This window comes from Myripristis murdjan, chromosome 13 (genome assembly GCF_902150065.1).
Source record: "Myripristis murdjan chromosome 13, fMyrMur1.1, whole genome shotgun sequence".
NCBI classification, from domain to species: Eukaryota; Metazoa; Chordata; class Actinopteri; order Holocentriformes; family Holocentridae; genus Myripristis; species Myripristis murdjan.
Genome location: NC_043992.1, coordinates 10,429,249 through 10,451,424, shown reverse-complemented (window position 1 = coordinate 10,451,424; position 22,176 = coordinate 10,429,249). Strand labels below are relative to the sequence as shown.

General features: G+C 41.2%; 1 protein-coding gene across 2 annotated transcripts in view; it reads right to left on the bottom strand.

Annotated features, from left to right (window-relative positions):
* Nucleotides 1-22,176, bottom strand: part of bcas3 (BCAS3 microtubule associated cell migration factor) — a 356,333-nt gene that overhangs the window by 23,707 nt on the left and 310,450 nt on the right. For both annotated transcript variants that reach the window (XM_030066285.1, XM_030066286.1), the window contains one exon: nucleotides 8,166-8,342. In XM_030066285.1, coding sequence (XP_029922145.1) covers nucleotides 8,166-8,342 — 177 coding nt within the window. The remainder of the gene's footprint in view (nucleotides 1-8,165; nucleotides 8,343-22,176) is intronic.

Sequence of the window (22,176 nt, the reverse complement as noted above, 5' to 3'; positions counted from 1 at the left end):
AATACAGAGTGCACTTCATAGCCATTAAATCACAGTTGTTTGAATGAGCAACAGGCGAGCAGTCGAGTTTCCATGTTTCCTTAATAGCCCAATTAATGAAGTTTTTTATGGAATGATTTACATAATGCCAAAACTAAAGGGCCTATTCATTTTCATATAATGGCAAAATTATCCAGTGTTTTTTTCTGTGTATAGTTTGTTTGCATGACCTCAGACTGCAAGACTGCTCATACAGACATGGATTTGCTATTATATGGTACACTGGCAAAGTGGCATGGTATAATGACAGAAGCAGCACTTTATAGCTGTCGTTAAGAGAATACACCAAGTTTTGGTGTGTTTTTGTAGACTGTCGTATTGGTCAACTTAATTGTAACTTGACTGCACAATAATTAATTTTCAAAAAAAAAAAAAAAAAAAAAAAAAAAAAAGTAATCTAGAGGCTGTATGCAAAAACAGTAACAATATTTTATTACCAGTTTCACTCTGGACAGTGCCAGTGTCTGACTGTCACTGAACCCAGTGCATGCTAAAGTGTTAGCATGGAGCCAAGCGTCACTCAACATAATGTATGCTAAAGTGACTGGCACAGACGGTCTATGTTGTCAGGGAAATTACCCAAAAACCTGGTGTATATATTTTTTTATACAGGGTGTGTGATGGATCCTTGGCAGATATAACACACTGGTTCATTTAAAGGGATAGTTTGGCCAAACCTTGATATTATTTCTCTTCCCTCCTCCTAGCTGTAATGCAGGACAGTAGTGGTGCTATCTTCCTCTCATTGTTACTGAGTGCTGCATACTGGCTGGATGCTCCAAATGCTAACTGTTAGCCTCCTGACATTGAGGTGGACTTCCGCCCAGGTAGCATACTCAGAAAAAAAAAAAAAAAACAAGAACAAAAAACTATCCCTGTAAGTACTGAACCCCATGGCATGTTAACTCTACCGTTTAAAAGTCTATTCCCACAGACATCCAAAGCTGACTTTCTCTGGGTATGAGTATGCTTTTGATGGGAAATGGGAGAAATGTTCACTCACTTTCATAATTTTACTGAGCAAAAAATGACAAGAACACTGAACAGCGACACTGTATCCTAATGATGCATATGCACACATACAGAAGTTGTAAATAATTTCCTTTTGAAGAAGTGCAACAGAAAACTTATATAACAAGCAGTGTAATGAAGTACCGTCCTGGGGGGTAATACCTAGAGCAACAAAATTTCTTTTGAAAACACCAGCAGTAATGAGTAATATGTTGCTTTTACTGAGTCAAGAGTCCGGCACTGTTTAGCTGCATAGAGTACAGGCTCTTAGCGGTTGCCAGTGGCACTGAAACAACAAAGTATCATATTTGATAAGTTATTTTAATAAACACATTTATCAAATGGAAAAAGAACATTTGGCCAAATGGAGAAATGGCATGCTATTAGTGAAGTGCAACGCTGTCTAGTATAATATTGATTAGTAAATGGGGTGAGGGAGATAAGCAGCATGGAGCTGTTCTCTCTCCAAGAAAGTTTTAGGCAAAGCTCTAAAACCAACATGCACACACATGTTCACAAATACATACGCATGAACACACACACACACACACACACACACACACACACACACGGTCCTGTGTCTGAGGAAACCCTCAATCTACACCAACAAATTACATCAACAGATATTTCCTATTTCAAACTTGCTCTCCCTCTCACACATACTGTACACACAAAGAGCAACATATGGCCGCGGAGGTAATGTTTTCGGTGAGGCGATAACATCAGACGTGTAGTGGAAGCCTCCCAAAGCCTACATACAGTGTGTCAACCCAGCCAAAAGCCTACACACCGGGTTTCAACAGCAAACGGCCAATAATGAAGCCAATCAGAGGCCTGTTTGGACCTCTGCCTGCTACTTCATAAATAATCAGGACATTATAAGGAGTAGTGCAGGCCAGTGACATGGGTACTGCTGTTGGAAAATGCACATACACACTTGGACACACACACACACACACACACACACACATATAGGCATACACATTAAAACACACCAATATGTATATATATACAAGCAAACAAATATATAGTACAAACACACGCAAACTGGTCGATTTATGGCACGCATGCACTGTGCACATCCACAAATGGACACCAGCACATAGATGTATGCACACACACACACACACACACACACACACACACATAAACACACTAACACACACATACATGCATATGTACACTCACATATAAATGCAGACACCCATACATACATAAACCCAAATGTATGTACGTCCACATGCACTGTCGCTCACTCGCTCAAGGCATGTACACACACACACACACACACACACACACACACACAGAATAGCTGCCAGCTCTTTTGGTGCTGATAAGGCTCCTAAATATTTGCCTTGAGTCGGGTGCTGAGAGAGCGGGTTGAGTGTTGTGGCGGTCCAGACAGCTCTATTATTACTATTATTCCCAGTTTCCCCGAGCAGGACCCCAACAAACAGAGATGGATACGACCCAGTGGGCGTGGGTGGTCCGCAGCACGCACCGCCCCGACTTAATCAATCACCTGAACGAACTAAACCCAACACATACATGCAGCAATGTGAAAAACAAACTGAGCGTTGGTGGAAACACGAGCACAACTTAGCCCCGACTTTTATCCAGTTTCCCTCCAAGACTTCTGATGCTGTTGCAAGTCATAAGACACTAGATTGATATCAGGGTATTTGCAAGTTTCAGAAGGTCAGACGCTTTAGTTAATCTGGAGTTTGACTTAAACCCAATTTAACAACAAAAGTAAAGAGGAAAAGTTGTGGCAGATCAAAGCAGTCTATTTCAGATTTAAAATAGAAACTGTAAAGGGGCAGTATAAGAAAAAAGGATGCCAGGAAATTATATTAAGGGATATAAAGTCCAAGAGTGTTTAGTAAAGCCCATGAGACTGTATTACTAACCCTGCTTTGGATTATTCTAAGCATGAAAGTAAAGCGCAAAGAAACCTAGCATTGCATGGTGGAAAAATAAGCTCTCTAATAACTGGACTTTAGACATTTTAATACATCTTAATACATTACATTTGGTACATTTATTTGAAGCATTGTAAAAGGAGCCACAGGTAGCGGATATATATTGGTTTGTAATTACTGTGGACCGATATTGGTCTTTTATTAAAAATCAGTTATCAGCAAGATATATTTAAGATTATTATTGCTTCAGGGGTCTGTAACTCCTGCAATAAAGCTTGCCTCACCATGTCTTAACTTATCTGCTGGCCCATCGAAAAGAATTTCATTAGTGTGGCTTTCAATTCAGAGTCCTTTGATTCACCTTGGTGGCTTTCCCACTCTAACAAAAACTGTAGATCGAAACACTTAATCCTTGTGATTTTTTTTGTTAATTTGTTTGTTTTGTAACTTTTTGGCATGAAAATTCAAATTTAAAGATCTTGAATGTTTTGCAATCCTGAAAAATCCCCAATCAGCTTAACACCAAAAATAGAGTGGAAAAACAACAAAACAGTGAGGGAATGAGCACTTAGTAGCACAGATGGAGACAAAATAAACAAGTACGTAATTTGTGATAAGCTGAGATCAGCTTTGCGCTTTGAGAAGGCGTGATGATCACATCCCATCACTTCTTCTTTTTTTTTTTTTAGGTTTCAGTCTGTGGCTTCAATCATGAAAGTGAACTCCTGTCACAATGAGAAGATTACTTTAGGGCTATATATTCATTTACAAGACCGATAAACTACGCTTCAACTGACAGAAACAAATGGCATAAGCACATAATTCACCAGAACCATGTAGTCTCAACATTCAGATTTCATGCTTCATATTCCATGTTTTTGGTCAGGAGAATCTAGAGAACAAAAACAAAAGCTAAAAATATTACATAAAAGATGGCAAAAATATATTTAAAATATCAAAAAAAAAAAAAAAAAGATAATTATTACAATTAAATACCGAAGTGATCTGACTCAAGGTCAAATTTCTTTTTAAATTTCTTGTTTGTTTAATTGGTTGTGAAAGGCATTTGAACGCCCCTTTAAAATCTGTGTAATTTGCTTGATTTCTTTCAAAACATACGAGAAAATAACAAAAAAATGACCTGAAAATGAGCAAGATGTTCATTTTAATATATATATATATATATATATATATATATATATATATATATATATATATATATATAAAGTAATCAAAAATTTAGCAAAAAATTTACCAGAAATTTTGTAAAATATTTTCAGAAAATTAGGTGAAAAAAAAATGCAAAAAACTAGTTCTAATAATTATCAATACATATTTAAATTACAAGAAAAGTACCACAAAATTACCACAGATAAATAAATAACTAAATAACTAACTAATTCACTAAATAAATAAAATAAAAAGAAATAACATGAATTTTGTTAAGAGGGAGAAATAAAACTTTAACAAAAAAACAAAAAACAATAAACAAAACAAAACAAAACAAACAAACAAACAAACAAACAAAAAAATCAAAACACCCAGGGGCTCCTGAAAACGTCATTGCCACTCCTGATTGTCTCATGCACCATATCCATGGATACTTGGATAACACAGCCTAGGTCACACATACACACAAACACACACACGTCTAAATGCTGGTGTGTCTGGCGGGCCCTGAGTCTGGCATCTCTGGCATGGCAAACAGTACCAACCAACTAAACTCTGGCCCAGGGAGTCGGTGTAGCTGAAATAGCACATGCACACCAAATCTTTTTTACACTTTCTTGCACTGACAGAGTAACTTCTACTAGCTATACGTCTCTAGGCTAAAAAGAAGACTGCTTGAAAAAAAAACTGCACATTGTGAAATAACAATACAAGTAGGAAACTGATCTGAGTGCCAGTGTTCCTCAGGCTGGTCTCAGCTGAGATAAGCCAGGTTGTGTTGAGGAGTGGTCCACTAGCCATATGGCTTCAATGGAATTTATGTTGGGCAGGCACCAATAAGCCAAATCCAGTTAGCAACATTATATCATTGGGGCCAAATCTAATTTAAGCCCCAGTGTGTTTTAGTCGTCAGTGACTCTCTGTCTCTCTCTCCCCTCCTCTTCTTTATCTTCTTGTCTGTTTTTTCTCTGCCTCCATCCATCCATCCATCTCTCTATGTGAGTGTCACCTGCCCTCTCCGAGTTGGCGACGCTGGGTCTCGGCCTTAGCGTGAGAGCCCCATCACCCTGACTGGAGGCTTTGTTTTCCCTGTGAATCTGCAAGAGTGTGTGTGTGTGTGTGTGTATGCATGTGTGTGTGTGTGTGTGTGTGCTGGAGGAGAATGTCAGAAACGGTGATTTGTTACATCAGCCAGCATTCCAGCTCTGAGATCCTCCAAGTGTGTGTTGAAACACACACAGAGAGGGAGAGAGAGAGAGCAAAGTGTGTCCCTAGCTGGGTTTCCATCCAAGTATTTGTTTTTGGCGCATTATAATGTATCAGCCTGGATAAGCAAATTGGAAACAGCAAAACTGATAATCATTTCCCTGATATCAAAACTAAATGTTTGTGTTCATTTATACAGTGACTCATAAATAACAGCAGGCTTGGCTCCATGTCTTTGCACCACAGTTTGTGGCATCAGATGCTCCCAAATGCTGCCTGTAAAATATCTGCCTGCCACAGTGTCATTACCTGACATTTAAGAACAAAAACAACTTGACCTGGACTAACCAGCTCTTAAAAATGTCTTTTACTTTTTTTTTTTTTTAAAAAAAGTAAAAGACGTTTTTTTCCCTTACATTCAGGAAACCTGTATGTTGACTTCATCCCAGCTGATGGAAACAACCAAATTCACGTTTCTGTTTTTTTTTTTTTTTTTGAGTGTAACATTTCCAAAGTTTGCATAAAATTGCTTGACAGTTGCATGAAAACAACTTAGAAGAGAGAGAGCGAGAGAGGGAGAGAGAGAGAGAGAGAGAGAGAGAGAGAGAGAGAGAGAGAGAGAGTGTGTGTGTGTGTGTGTGTAAAATCAGGTTCAAGGTCTATGTTAACAGCTCCCACTGTATGTCTAAGGACTGGGGCCATAGCTCCCAGCAAATGGATAAACTGAGCAAGATACCATCTGCCTCTGCCCATCTCAGTGTCACGCCAAGACACACACACACACACACACACACACACACACACCACTTTTTAACACACCATGTACAGTCTTATTTTCAACGGAAACGCTTTAAGTGCATGTCTTAACATGGAAATCCCAACAACTGTGAATAATTAATTGAATGCCACAAATTTTGCAAAAACACATTCTTTCATCGGTTTAGCCACACTCTGGAATAATATCCCCAGTGTGTGCAAGCGCCAATTAAAAACACCCATCCCTCGAAACCATTTCCTTCTCTTCCACTATTCTGTCCCATAGTTTAAGCTTCTCTATTATTATATACCACTTACTCTGTCTTTCTTCTGTTTCACTTTAGTTCCAAAGAAACACAGAGGAATCTATCTATCTGTCTATCTATGTGTTTATATATAAATAGATAGATAGATGTAGACAGGTAAAGAGATATAGATGCCAATATTTATGGGCTGAAGTGGTTGATCACAATCAGAAAGACTTTATTGATCCCTGAGGGGAAATTGGGTCAGTTGCAGTAGCTCAAATTCTCAAGAGAAGAATTTGCATTAGAAGAAATTGAAAAATATATAAGAAATAGAAAAATATGTGCCGTAGAAGTTTAAAAAAAAGTATCCATGGGATCTGAAAACTCTATTCTACTCTTAAGTTCTCACATACAACATGTGTACGACCGATCAATTCTGTAATAAATCTGAACTCATACTGCATCATATCCATCCCATCAGAGGCGGACGGCACTGATCTCCACATTACCATCATTCCCACAGCACACACATTTCCTTCATGTTACACTGCAGAAGTGCTGTGCGATTAGATTAGCCCACCTGACCTACAGCGCGTCGGTCTGTATGGATGGATGGAGGAACCACCCGACCAACCAGCAGCACCACAGCTCAGTCCTTCTCACTCCCTACGGACCATGTCTTCAGCAGAGGCCCAAGGTGCAGGAAATGTGCATGTACGGGGGGTGGGGTGGAGGGCGTGGTGGTACGGCGATGTAATGTGATCAGTAATGAATTTTGCATTGCATTAAAATGGTGAGGGAGGGTTGCGGGGCCGAGTTGCGATGCCACTAGGGCGGGGCAGGGGGGCGAGGAGAGGAACAAGAGGCGACCGACTACCAGTGGCTGGGAGTCTCCAGCAGCTAATCTAATGAAGACACAAAGTGTGTGTGTGTGTGTGTGTGTGTGTGTCACTTGTGTGTGTGCGGGAGGGGTGGGGGTGAGCAATGGGCAGTAAAAAGAAAAGAGTGATGAGAAGAGAGAGAGAGGAAGAGGTAGAGAGACCTTAGCCGCTGTAAATGAACGGCGACAAATGAGGTTAAGTCGTAACAGAGAGAGAAAGAGAGAGAGAGGACTGGAGATGGCTATAGGGATGGGTGGGGGAGGAGGGGGGGTAGTCGATGCTAAATCCATTAGGGCCTTGTGACCCCCCCCCCCCAATACCCCCACCCCCCACCCCTGTGGCTAGCCCTGGACTTCTCCATACAGCTATAACCCCCCCAACCCCATTTAAATCAAAGGAACTCTTGTTCACTTAAGGAGGGGGAAGAGAGAGCGAGAGAGAGAGATAGAGAGAGAGAGAGCACTGCCGCTTCCTAAACGAGTTAACCATTTGGACTGTCAGGGCCAACAGCATGTCTGCTACACACACACACACACACACACACACACACACACACAGACGCTGGCACAAAGACACAAAGATACACACAGATGCAGACACTCAAAGTCAGGCGGGGTGTGCAAAAAAATACAGCAAAAGCCAAGTCCACACATGCACTCATGTACAGTTTCCTACTGGTGGTGAGCTAATCCATCCTGGAGAGGCAGCAGTGTATGCTGGGTGATGCCAAATTGTGTGTGCGTGTGTAGTGTATGTGTGTACGTGTGTGTATGAGCATATGTGTGTGTCAATTACCTGTGTCTTTGTGTAAATTAACATATGGATATACTACACTACATGATATCCCACGACTTTGCATCCAGTGTCAGTGTGGTTACCTACCTGAGAGAGTGTGTTTATGCGTGTGTGTGTGTTGTCCATGGTGCACTGACCTGTGGCAGATCCCACGATGTCCCTTGAGGGAGACTCGGACATGGCGTCGGCCAGTCTCTCTCGAAGGCCCTCGTCGCCGGCGTCCGCTGAGCCCATGTTGTGCCGCGGCACACCGAAACTCTCCGGCCAGCTGCCGCACACTTCCAGCAGTGTCACGCCACGCCCGTCAAACGGCCCTGAAACACACACACACACACACACACACACACACACACACACACACACACACACACACACACACACACACAGTGCACTCAGTTTATTAAGTATCCAATCCCCAAAAGCTTTTGCACATTGTTTATTATTATTGGATTCTAATAATTATCATGCACTTATAATGAGTGTGTGACTAATGATGCCCAAAAAGTGTTACCCAGTCTTTTTGGTAATTTGTGTCAGTGACTGCAGGTTAATGGTTTGGGTTCGAACTGTTTAGTAAAAGGTAAAAGGTATGGGTCAGGTTGCCACTAGTGCTCTGAAATGGTGTTTGTGATGATGTTATGATACTGGCGCATCACTGATGAAGAGGAAATTGGTTAAGTCAATTAAACTTTAATAACTTTAATGGTTTCCATTGCAACCACAGGGATTGCAACAGGAAAATAAGCAACCGAGCGCAGCAAAGAAAACTCGGTCAATAACACAGACAGAACAAAACGGGTGTTATTAAATCTTTTGAATTCCAGAAGACCGTGGGTGGGCTTCTGTTTTGAAAGGTTTTATTTGACCCTTTTAACAAATTCACTTTATTTCTTTTTGTTATTATGTATTGTTTTTGTAACATTTTACGCTTATTTTCTTGTAATTTAAAATTTAAACGTATAGGCATAATAATTATAAATCGTTTTTTTGTATTCTGAAGCTGTGCTATGTAAGCGTACCGGCTCAAGATCTCTTGATGTAGTGGACTGAGTGACTGACTAACTCTTTTTGAAAAAAGGTGCAACATGCAATTAAAACCAGTAGGTGATGTTGTCAATACAAACTCTGAAAACACACAAACTGCACGCACACACACACACACACACACACACACACACACACACACACACACACACACACACACACACACACACACACACACACACACACACACAGCATAGAGTATGTTCTACTGAGCCTGAACTCAGCTACAAGGTAAGTTCTGAATGAATTGTTTGTCACTACATTTCTGACTTACGAGGCTTTTGGTTTGTTTCTGGCTTGGTTTAGTGATTTGAACTTAGCTAGCACACAGCATACGTTGCTTACCTATATGGCAAATGAAATATCGAGCCAATAGTTGCACAAATGCAGTGAGTTTACAATGATAATGTTATTCCAGATTGAGTGAACAGGTCTGGGCCTTCAGCAGCTGGACATGTGCGTGTGTTAGCCTTTTAACACCAGACCTGCTGCTCCACAAAGCTGTCATCAGCCTGGCTATGTGTGTGTGTGTGTGTGTGTGTGTGTTGGAAAGCGGGGGAAGAGGATTCACTGTCAAACAAATCAAAGTGGCCGGACCAGTTTGGATATTTTCAGAGCTCAAAATCTTAGCACTTCAAATTCTGAGCAGCATGACTTGCATTCAGTTCACAGAGTTTTGTTTTTATATAATTTTTTTTGTGCTAATTTTATTCTAATTTTATATTATTAATTAATTAATTTATTTAGCTAATGCTAATGTTATGATGTTTTTTTTTGGGGGGGGGGGGGGGGGGGGGGGGGGGGGGGGGGGGGTTCTTGCTAATTTCAACAATGTTTTTGAAAGAAATCATGTGAATTTGCTCAGGTTTCAAAGGGTTAATTGTATGCAACCGACAATTTCAACAAAGTAATGCTTATATGATTGACAGATTGAAATGGAAATGAAAAATATGACATAAAATATACCAAGAATTTTTAAGTTCTCCATATTGCTTGCTGTGGACTTGTTCCATGCTCAGTGTGTCTTAATTCTTTGTTGAGGATATAACCTTGTTGTTGCACTATTACATTATTTACTAAGATGCTCACAGCTGGTTTGCAGGTGATTAGGCTTCACTTATGTAATTTTTTGTGGTAAAGGGTTTATAAGGCAAATCTTTTAAAATGCATATCCTCTTTTATCTGTGTTAAATAAGTCAGCCAAATTTTCCTACCTCACCGCAAACTAAACAAATTCCCCAAGGCTACACACTCGCTCCACTCAAGTCCAGGAGATCAGGTGGTTTGGAGCAACAAAATCATACACCTAACAAACAAACTTGACCACAAACAACTTCTGCCCACAATGCAATCTTCATGCCTGTCAAACCAAATCCACACACCCGACACTGCACCTTAATCTTTTCTCCTTTCTATCTGCCTGCTGTAATTTCTGCAATCAGAGAGATCTTTCGCTTTGGAGCCAGAAAGTCTGCAACCTGTTTCTGTTTGTGTGTGTGTGTGTGTGTGTGTGTGTGTGTGTTCAGCCAGTCAGACAGGCAGGCAGGCAGACACTAAAACAACTGGTTTATTCTATTAGTGTGTTCATTGGGCCTGGTCACTCTGCCTGCCAGCACTGAGAGGTGATAAAGGTCTGAATGGTGCTGGAGCGTCTTGGTGACTCAGCAGGCTCAAGAACACCACACACACATGACGTCAGCGCTTCAATTCCAGCTTGTTACATTTGTCGCATGTCATCGCCTTTCTCCTTATAAACAACCAGCCAACATTTGGATGTGCCGTGGTGTGCAGGAAGTTGCCAGATTCAGTGTCAACCCAGACAAGCACGAAACTCAATATTTTCACATTAAAGCTGCACTTGGTTAGATTTTTATCTCAAAATGGGAAAAAGAAAATAAGAAGAGAAAGTAGAAAATGACACACAGAAATTCACCATGTTTGACCTAATTAAATTTTAGTGTCAGTATGGTCACTGGTGGAAAATATTCTCCACACAGGAAGTGAGGAATCCAAACCTAAAGGGAGTGATCTGATATTATATTAATTTTGTTCATGTGCAGGAGCCATTTCAAGTTAGTTTTGGCTGTTTTTTGACCAGCAGTCCAGCACTGTGAACAGCAGGGCTAGCACTAATGATATGCAAAGCATTACTGTGTCAGTTGACAGCTGATTGGCTGCTGGATTTGTGACGTACCAAATCTCGTTGGCCCAGGGAATGACTAAATCTCAGGTTTGTACGGGCGTGCATGCACACCTCCACCTTCAGTAGAGGAGTGTGAAAACACCTCTTTAGTGACAAACTACACAAATACAAGTCAGTTTAGTAAAGGTCTGACAGATTTGAAGGTCTAGTTTTTTTTTTTCCTTTTCTGTCTCACACACATGCACACTGACTCATAGACACAACACAGAAAAATGTTTCTCTGGTAGCCTAGTGGGTATCAGAAAGACCCCAGTGAAGAGGCAAACAGGATGACCTCAAAGGAATCAGCGGAGATGAGGACAGAGGAGATCCTCTTTTCCTGGAAAGGCCAGCTTCCGGATAATCAGTGTGTGCGTGCGTGTGTGTGTGAGTGTGTGTGTGTGTGCGGGTGCATGTCTGCGTGCAGGAGGAAGCAAAGTTGAGGTGAGAGAAGGTGAATGGTAAATATAGAGGGTGGACAAAGGACATACTGACTGCTGGGTTGAACAGAAATGTGACACATAGGCTGAATAAGTAACTTGCACAAACTTACATACTGGATGAGTTACTGCACTGGATAATTTTTTGTACCTTTTTGTCGTGTATCTCCTTTTATGCCACAAAGACATTCCATAAATCAAGCTCTGCAAAACTTTTTGTAGATGTGTGCTATGAGTTTAATTATTATTGATGCTTTTTATGGGAAAAAAGTGAGCTTACAATTGATGGCATGTACAATTTCTGAGTTATAAACCACATTATGAATGTCAAAATGTTGACATGATGATCATATCCATTAACATTCATTCATTATAGGCAGCAGCAGCTCTGTTTTTTAAGTTGTAATCCACATGGAGATCAATGAGCTTCAATCAGTGCCATTGTATTTTAACTCATTTACAAAAACAACCTCATTAATGATAACACAAGTTATAAAATACAATTAAGTCATTTAGCTTTGGTCGCTACTATTTATTTACCATTCAGCCACTGGATATAACAGAAGCTCTTTTATCTTCAGCTGTGTGTGAGCTAATAATGACATGTTATATAGGCTAGTTTATGACTTATATGGTGGTCAGTGACACTGTAGTGTCATTGTCCTTTTTTTTTTCATTGTTATAGTAAACTCCATTGATTTTCAAAAATGTTCATTTCAACCTGCTCATCACCTGGTCATGACCTCATAATGGTAATATTAATAGTATGTATGCAAGCCAATGAGATACTTTCACTTTCATTGCCATAATTTACAGCAGAACCTTCATTCGAGTTTCCAAATGTTCCCTTCGGCAAGCTAATCAACTGTGATGGGCCACATAATGGTCAAAGTTATAGTCTGAATCATAAGATGCATTAAAGACAATGAGATTCATTCACGGTACACAGATATAACTCAGCCAAATGTTACACTACATTGACCTTTTCAAATGCTTATAATTTCAGCTTCTGGAAAATTTTTTCACATATTCAAACTAATTAGCGTGTCAGCTGACAGCAATCACACGCATTTTCTTCAGGAAATGCTGATTTTCTAGTTTATATGAACACGTTTTCATTTATTATGGTACATAGGCAGTGGCCAAGTCTAATTCATACCACGTCATCCCAGATGGGATGACGTGACACTGGGACTGCACTGAATCTGTGCTCATAAATCATGAATGTTACCACTGTATTTGGCTAAAGGCTAAAGAATATCAACAAATGACCAAACATACGCACAGAAGCACACACAAATTCTTGTACTTCCATCTTTTTGAGCACATTATGTTGACTTTCATTCATTCTTTTTACAGCTTTCTACAGCGTATCCCTAATTTTACAGATAAAATAACAAATACCTGACCCTAACCCTTCTCTAACTGCCTTATTGAAAAAACACCATTGTTTCACTTTCCCTGTCAAATCCATCAATTTAAGTTTGGTATAAGTCACCTTTAAACTAAACCAGACCAAAAGCAATCCAAACCCTAATCATAACTATCTCAAAATATGTTTACTATAATATATTAGGCCCAAAACATAACTTGGCACTAACCTTGAACAAACTTAGATCCTACATTATTCTTAAAAGAGGCCCAAACCAGCCCAAACCCAAACCTTAACCCTTTCAGAGTAGAATTTTAGACCCTACCCCTAACCTGACCCTCACCTTAGCCAAACTCAGACCATTAATACTTAAACTAGAATGAAACCAATTTAAACTCTAAACTTAACCATTCAGAATAAGATTAAAATAACACATGCTCAACATAACATAACCTGACTCTAACCTTAACCAAACTTCTGAAATAATTACCGCTCCATATATTTTTAGAAACAAAATTGGAGTCCCATGTTGTTGCGCTGCACAAAGGACAAAAGGTGAGGGTGCGTGTCCATAAGACTGTCTCTGCCACCCAGCACCGGGCATCAGGACGGCCACATGGACTCCCATTAACTCAATGCCAAACTGACTGTACTGTGCTTCAGGAACACAATTCACAAAGCAGTGAATATAAAAGTCAATCCCACGTGGTGCAGTTAGCATGAGGGAGAACAGCTCCTTCTTATTCATTTCACTAATAATAAATTAGTAACAACAAACAGTCATCCACTGTTGCCATAGCCTTGAGGCTGCAGGGGAGGGGTGGCAGGGTTTTGTGATCCAGACAGAACCCTCACAACAGGCTGATCTTCCTAACAAAGTGACTACCGGCAATACGTGTAGCTTATATGACCGGACATAGAGCCCCAATTTGTTGCAAAACGTAAAGACTAAGGGGACATGGTGATTCTTTTAGGCTGGACCATGTCTGACAGCTCCTGACACCCAGTCCCGGGCATCAGGGGCCGCCACATGGTTTCACCTTAACTGGGAACCGCTAACGTGTCGAGGTGTGTTGCTCTTCAGGGTTGTGGCAGGTAAGTCATGGATGTGGGCCAGTGCCTTTTCTCTTGAAAACTCACCTTGCGAGCCACCAGTACTAGAGAAATTGGAGATGGTGTAGGTGTGAGATATCCAGTGTATGATTCCTAACATCTACCTTGACCTAACCCTAATTCTCACCTTAACCCTAACCGTTACTGATAAAGACACAATTTTGCTTTTGTAGTTGTGAGGCCCGGCCACACTTCCCAAAAATGTCCCCACTCGATTGGTTAAAAACACATCCTGGTCCTGACTATGACGTATTTACAAGCATACACACACATACACACACACCCACACCCACATACACACTTTGACTAAACAGACAGCCTTACAAAGATTGATTCAATGACATTTAAAATACATAAACACACAAGCTTGCTAAATCTGAGCCAAATGGTCAGCAAGAGATTTTAGCAAGTTGTGCCTTTATAACTGGCGGGCCACACTTCACTCAATAACACTAAGCTGTCTTGTCCAGATGGGCTGTTACAGCTAGAAAATTCAATTCTGGCTTTACAAAGACACACACGCATGTATATACACAACGCACACACACACACAAACACACAACCAAGTTATCCAACATTAAATCAACCAACTTGCAGCACATAATAACATCATATCACCTCTAAGGCAACACACAGGGTTATTGTTTGCCACACACAAACACACACACACAAACAAGACACACACCTAACATGCTCTCAGGCCTGGCTTTGATGGAAGGCCTGCTGGCACTAAAGGGGAATCCTTTGAAAAATCAATCCAACACACACACGGGGCCTGTTTCTGAAGTGCAGCAAAGTTATCAGCAAGCTAAGCCCCTGTGTTTGTGTGTGTGTATGTGTGTGTGTGTGTGTGTAGTGGTGGTCAGTGTTATCACAGTAGGGAGCAGGGAGGCCCGTGCAGCCTCTCGCCCTGGCATTAGCACCTGTCACTGGCCTGCAGCGTGGCTGAGACTGGCCAGGCCTCCACACACACACACACACACACACACACACACACACACACACACACAGTAGTCTGGTTCCTGATAACTGGTGAGCCAGGAAGATCAAAGGTTTCGACTGTGGTGGCTTGTCAGGATGATAAGAGCTTGGCAGCAGGTTAGGAAGAGCTTCAGGTTTATCAGACCAGGGTTTGACCAATATAGGTATTTGAAGGTCGATAATGGCCAGTTTGATGTGAAGCTGCAAATAGCTGATATTCTGTATCGATATACTGTACGTCTGGCCATTTTCATGTCAAAAACAAACTAAGAAAAATCATAGATTCAGTGTTTAGTATCGCTGGAAATAATACTGCTAAAAATACAGATAATAATTCTAATACTATTACTAATAAAACATAATAATTTCCATGTGGGATGAATAAAGTATCTTCTATTCTATTCTATTCTATTCTATTCTATTCTATTCTAATAATAATAATACTGTTGTTACTACTATTGCTGCTGCTACAACTACTACTACTACTACTAACAATAATATGGATGCATACTTACATGTAATCTGATCCAATTTTTACTGGATTATTTAAAAGGTTGCAAAATGTCAGACTTTTAATAAAAGGTCATGATCAATCCTGACCCTAGTGTGTGTTTGTGTATATGTGTGTGTGTGCATACACACGTCTCTCACTGGCATTCAGATGTGTGCAGCTTACCGGCTCGGACTCCTACTATTTCTCTAATTTATGCCTGTAAATCTTCTCCGGGGGTGTTGGAGTTGTGAGGATGTGGTGGTGGGAGGAGGAGGTGAAGTGGGGGGAGTTTAAAAAAAAAAAAAGCGTCCTGGATTGTTTTTTCCCCCCCTCCATCATGTTAAAACCCAGAGGGATTAAAAGCCACTCTCCACCCAGCTGTTAGCCTCCACATACTGGCCCTACTTATCCCTCCAGCCAGCGCTAGCTTCCTTAAAGATTTAATCACACTGCCGCTGTGTGTGTTTGTGTGTGTGTGTGGTTGTGGTTATGCGTGCATGTGAATATGTGTTTACGTGCACGTATACCTTTACAGCAGGGGCTTAGGATGGCACAGTTGGAAAAGAACACACACACACCACACTTGCCCATCAGAATCGCCTCGCCAACAAACTCGCATACATGTGTTACTATGCTAGTGAGTACTGAGTGAATTTATTCCCATTACTCTGAGTTCAACCTCACTCTGATTTTAAAAGTGCAACATATGGCTCACTGTATTTCTCAAAAAATCAAGGTAATTGCTTTTTCTTCTTACCATGATTCAGATAAGACAAGTCTTATCTGAATCAGGTTTCATTCAAAGTCATTCCTATGTTACCCAGATTTATATGGTACATAATGACAACATAACAAAGGCTCCTATCTTCCTAAGCTCCTATGTTCCCCTGCTCTATATAGCACGTACTGGGAACCTGAAAAACATGTTCTCCAGCTCTGTATTCGGGGATTTACGGTTAATATGTGTTGACATAGTGAACTGGGATCCATAGGTCACTGGCAACACAGGGCCTCAGAAAGTTTGGTCACTGGGAAGATAGGGCCTTAGGAATTTAAGAGCCTGGAAACATAGGACCCTGGGAACATAGTGCCTTAAGAACATAGAATGCTTGGAACATAGGGCCTTAGCAACATAGGACCCTGGGAACATAGGGCCTTAGAAACATAAGACCCTGGAATCATCAGACCCAGGGAACATAGGGCCTTAGGAACATAAGACCCTGGGAACATAGGACTCTGGGAACATAGTGCCTTAGGAACATAAGGCCCTGGGAACATAGGACTCTGGAAACATAGTGCCTTAGGAACATAAGACCCTGGGAACATAGGACTCTGGGAACATAGTGCCTTAGGAACATAGTGCCTTAGGAACATGGGGCCTTAGGAACATAAGGCCCTGGGAACATAGGACCCTGGGAACATAGGGCCTTAGGAACATAAAACCCTGGGAACATAGGACCCTGGGAACATGGGGCCTTTGGAACATAGGGCCCTGGGAACATAGGGCCCTGGGAACATAGTGTTAGCTCCCGATTCTTTTGTTGAAAGCCCAAGAACAGACCGGAGTCAGTCTTCCATTTTCTGATGCAACATTTATTATGGTCACATATAAAGCAAGGCAGCGCTGGTCTCAGTGTGACAGAGCTCCCGCAGGATCTCAGTCAGAAAGAGCGTCGATATCAGGAAATGATACACATTTATGTTCTTGGGCTTGGGCCTGCCCCGTACATAGGTTGGACTTAAACGCAACCGAGAATAATTGGCCAGTTACCCGGACATGGACAGGCCAACCACTGTCCATGCCTTGCTCCCGGAATGTGTGATGCTATGTGTGTGAATGTTGACTGGGCGTGTATCTAATGCAACAGACCTAAATAACAAGATAGAGAAAGTACATCTGGCTCCTGCTGTGTCTGTCCTCTGCTTAGCAGCCAAGCTGCCCTGAACTATGTAATACATTGGATAATGCAAGAAACATTGAACTATACGGCCAATTGTAACAATAGGGTCTTAGGAATTTAGGACAATAGGAACATAGGACCCATGGAACATAGGTCCTTAGGAATTTATGACCCTACAAACATAGAACCCTGGAAACATAGGGCCTTAGGAAATTAGGACAACAGGAACATAGGACCAAGGGAACATAGGGCCGTAGTAATTTAGGGCCCTTGGAACTCTGGACCCTGGAAGTACAGATACGCTCTCCTTTCATTTTCAGTGTGTCCACCACACTGATAGCAATTGGCTACATGATAACGGGATTAGCACGTTACTTCGATGTGTATGAAAGCGACTAGCCCAGCCACTGTGGAATGAAGGAGACAAAGTAGTCCTTTAACCAGCACAACTCGCATATTTATAATGAGTAAAAATGAAAATATAAAAACAAGTTAAAAGTTGTTTTAACAGCAGACACATTGTGAACTATCTTCAATGAATAACCATTTATTCATCCCAGTTAATCTGTGACAGCTTTTCTCAGCGCTCAAGTTATGGGCTGCCAGTTGTTTGGATACTCCCATTTTTTCTCATGATAAATACATAAAATGTATCAGCTGAAGGACTTGATGTTGGAGATGAGTGATTCCCTCGTTCCACATGAGCTGATTAAGCTAGTCGTTTTTTCCAGCCATCCTAGCATTGTGCTAATCTTGTTAGCATGCGGCTTGCTGTTGCAGGCTGGTGTCTTTTGTGTCATCTGAATCACAGTAAGACAGATGAAAAGTGTGTTCTGTTAAGACCACATTTGCCATAAGCTCTGCAGCTTCCTGTTGCAAAGAGGATTTTGCCACTTGCTATGGTGGAAATGGAATAAAGCTCAACGTCACAAAACTAAAATGGTTCCTGTTTTGTGCGGTGAAACGATCCAGCAGATTTCCCACCAAACGTGACCCAAATAAGAGCAATGTTGATTTTTGTGTTTAAGCTGCAAACACACTTTAAACACACTCTGATGTTTAACACACTTTATTCATGGTAATTACACAAATGTTTCAAAGATTACAAAACTAATGTGGCTATAATGCTTAAATGATACTGATAGACACAGCAACTAAATCCTAGTTCTAATTCTAAACTATGCCCTTGTAGAAGTGAGGACCAGACACAGTGCCTTCACTAGAACAATGAGCGCGCGCACACGCGCGCACACACACACACACACACACACACACACACACACACACACACACACACACACAAGCACGCATAGTGCTTAAGGCGCCATGCCACTGTTTCTGGGTTACTTGTGCAATGAAGATGCTAATGCCTGGTTAGTGCTAATTCAATTAGGTTTTAGTGCAAGTGACCTGATCAAGCTAACAAAGCTTTTCCAAGCTATTATGGGTGCTGCGTACATGTGTGTGCATGTGTGTGTGTGTGTGAGTGCTGAAGGGGTGTAAAGGGGTGTAAATGCAGTCCTGGGAAAACAGACACCTTCTGTTACTAACAAACAGATTGTAAATCAGTTGATAGATGTGAGCTTAGGGGTGTGTGTGTGTGTGTGTGTGTGTGTGTGTGTGTGTGTGTATGTGCATATGCAAGAAAATGGGCAAAATGAAATCAATATTTTTCCCTTGTACAGCATAATAATGGCCAGGGTTATGGTTATTTAAGGTTATTATTACTCTGTTACTGTGGGGAGTACTTTTTTGAATACTGACACAAATCATTTTAAGCTGTAGCTGATATTTTGCGGCAATAATCAATATCTTAAAGTCTGTCTTGTTTTCATGTCAAAAATGCTCCCAACCGTTAAACCTCTCACATATTTAGTGTTTTGGACCATGACACAATACAGTTTTCCTTGGTTTTGTTTGCACCGAAAATCTGTCACCACAACATATTGTTTGTGTCCTTATGCTCTATTGAGCACAAATAATGCATTTCCTACCTAAAAAGACATTTGCAAAGTCTTATACTGAAATATTTTGAAAGCTGCATTACTTACAGTGGTGTGTGTAAAGAAAACAGAAACAAGACGGGAAGCCGGTTTTCCTTCCACCGTACAGCGTCACGTGTGGTCACACAGGTACACTGGGCACCTGTAAGTCCACTGTGCACTCATAACGCAGGTGAATGTGCATGAAAATCAAACCACAGTTGAACAAGCCGACCTCATACTCGCTGCAGCTTCATATCATTCATTGACTAGAGCTCTTGACCAGCGGGGGTGCATAGAGGTGAAAGGGACAACTGTAGTGTAAAGAAGCTAGAAATAGCGGTGACCACGACATGTTAACAAGGAGAGGTCAACAAAAGCAATGAACCAGAAAGGGAAATGCAAATCTTTTCCCGCGGGGCAACACGAGCGGTTGTGTGATATTTTAGACCGACTGCAGATGATCAGACTTGGAGGCTGGTGTGTGAAGAATTCAGCTCGTCTGGCCAGGAAGCCTGTTCACACTGCGGAGGCCCGAGCCAAAGCAGCCCTTTGTTTTCTTTGCTAATGTGCCTTTTGGTTTGAACCGATGAAGGAAATTCTTTTTGACTTAGTGGCTCTTTAAAGTGATAGCCAAACCATTTTGAAAAACTTTGATATTATTTCACTCCCTCCCCCCGGCTGTTCTGTAGGACAGTAGTGGTGCAATCCTCCTCTCATTGTTACTGAGTGCTGGATACTGGCTGGATGCTCAAAATGCTAACTGTTAGCCTCCTGCCATTGAGGTGGACTTCCCCCAAGCTAACATTCTTAAAAATAACCACCTGAATTGAATAAAAGATGAGAAATATGACATTTTTCAAAATGGGTGAACTACATCTTTAAAGCAAGGTGTCACCCGCCCAAATGATTCAATGGCAGGGAAACTCGGATGTATTGCTTTTTGCAACAAATAATTAATCTACAAAGACATTATTGAACAACTGGATCCATAAATTGTGCAAATAAAAATGTTATGTCTGGTTTTAAAAGCTGTTTTTCTGTAGCTGTGGTCTGGGAGGAAGCTCCATCACATCAGAAGTGGATGACATTAACTGGCCACTACATAATTTATAGTAAAAGGCCAATATTGGCCGGGTGTATCAGTCTAATCTTATACTTTATGCATGTTCCTGTGTGGTATTAAGGTAAAGTACATGTACACGACACTATTCGCATTTTACAGACAAGATCACAAAACACACTTTTAATACACTTTCTCGCACACACTTATGACTGTGCTGTGAACTCAGACTGACATCCCTACAGGCAGTGAGTGAGTATGAGTGTGTGTGTGTGTGTGTGTGTGTGGCCCTGAGATCCTTAGGGAGACAGTGAGAGTGCTAGCTAGCTGGCGGAGTAGTTTCATGGTGCAGGGTGAGTGTTAATGGAGATGTAAGCTCACAGGATTAGCACCCATAGGTAGGCATGTGTGTATATCTGTGTGTGTGTATGTGTGTGTGTGTGTGTGTGTGTGTGTGTGTGTATTCTTGACAGGCAGGGCCTTTCTTTCATTACATTAAGGCCAATACTTCTAAATCATTTACTCCCTTTGCAGTCTCAGTGGTGTCAGCTAAGTGTTAGTAATCTCCATCAATACCGGGGCCTGCCCCAGGGCACTTTACTCACTACCACACACACACACACACACACACACACACACACACACACACACACACACACACACACACACACACACACACAGACACACAGACACACACACACACACACACATATACAAAACACAGTGTCATTCACATACAAACGCATTAACCCGTACACAGTTAATTGCAGACTGGTGCAATCCACAAGCTGACACTCAGATAGACTGACTGACTGACACGCACACACACACACACACACACACACACACACACACACACACACACACACACACACACACACACACACACACTTTACCACCATCTAAGCCATTGTAAGGTGTGTCAAAGTAGACAGCAACAGTGGTTTGCTTACTATTAGGCTTAACACTGTAACAGCATGCTATGGCTTGCATGTGTGTGTCTCAGCACCATGTCAGCCCTGATTCACTCTCTCTCTCTCTCTCTCTCTCTCTCTCTCTCTCACACACACACACACACACACACACACAGGTATCCCTAACCCCTAAGCCTAACCTCAACATTTACACTAAACCCTTAAACCCTGAAATGGACCACACATATTCCCGGGGCCTGGAATCCATTGTGTCCTCACACAGCAGCGTTTTTAAGTTTTTTCACAGTCACTATCAGCCTGACAACGGCACACAGCGAGCGCTGCTGCCTCTCACAGGATTGGTTAACAAGAGAGCTAATGCTGGAAGAATCTACATGTTTGCCAAGTGTGTTATGCCTGTGACAGATGAACATCAAACTAAAAAGAAAGAAAGCAACACACACACACACACACACTACTACTACTACGACTACTACTACTACGACTACGACTACGACTACGACTACTACTACTACTAATAATAATAATAAATAAAATTTGCATAAATAAGCAAAAAAACAAGGAAAACAACTCAAAAATATGAAAAAAATATTTAAAAAGACAAGAATCTATATTTTTATTTATTAAAATGATATACTGAAA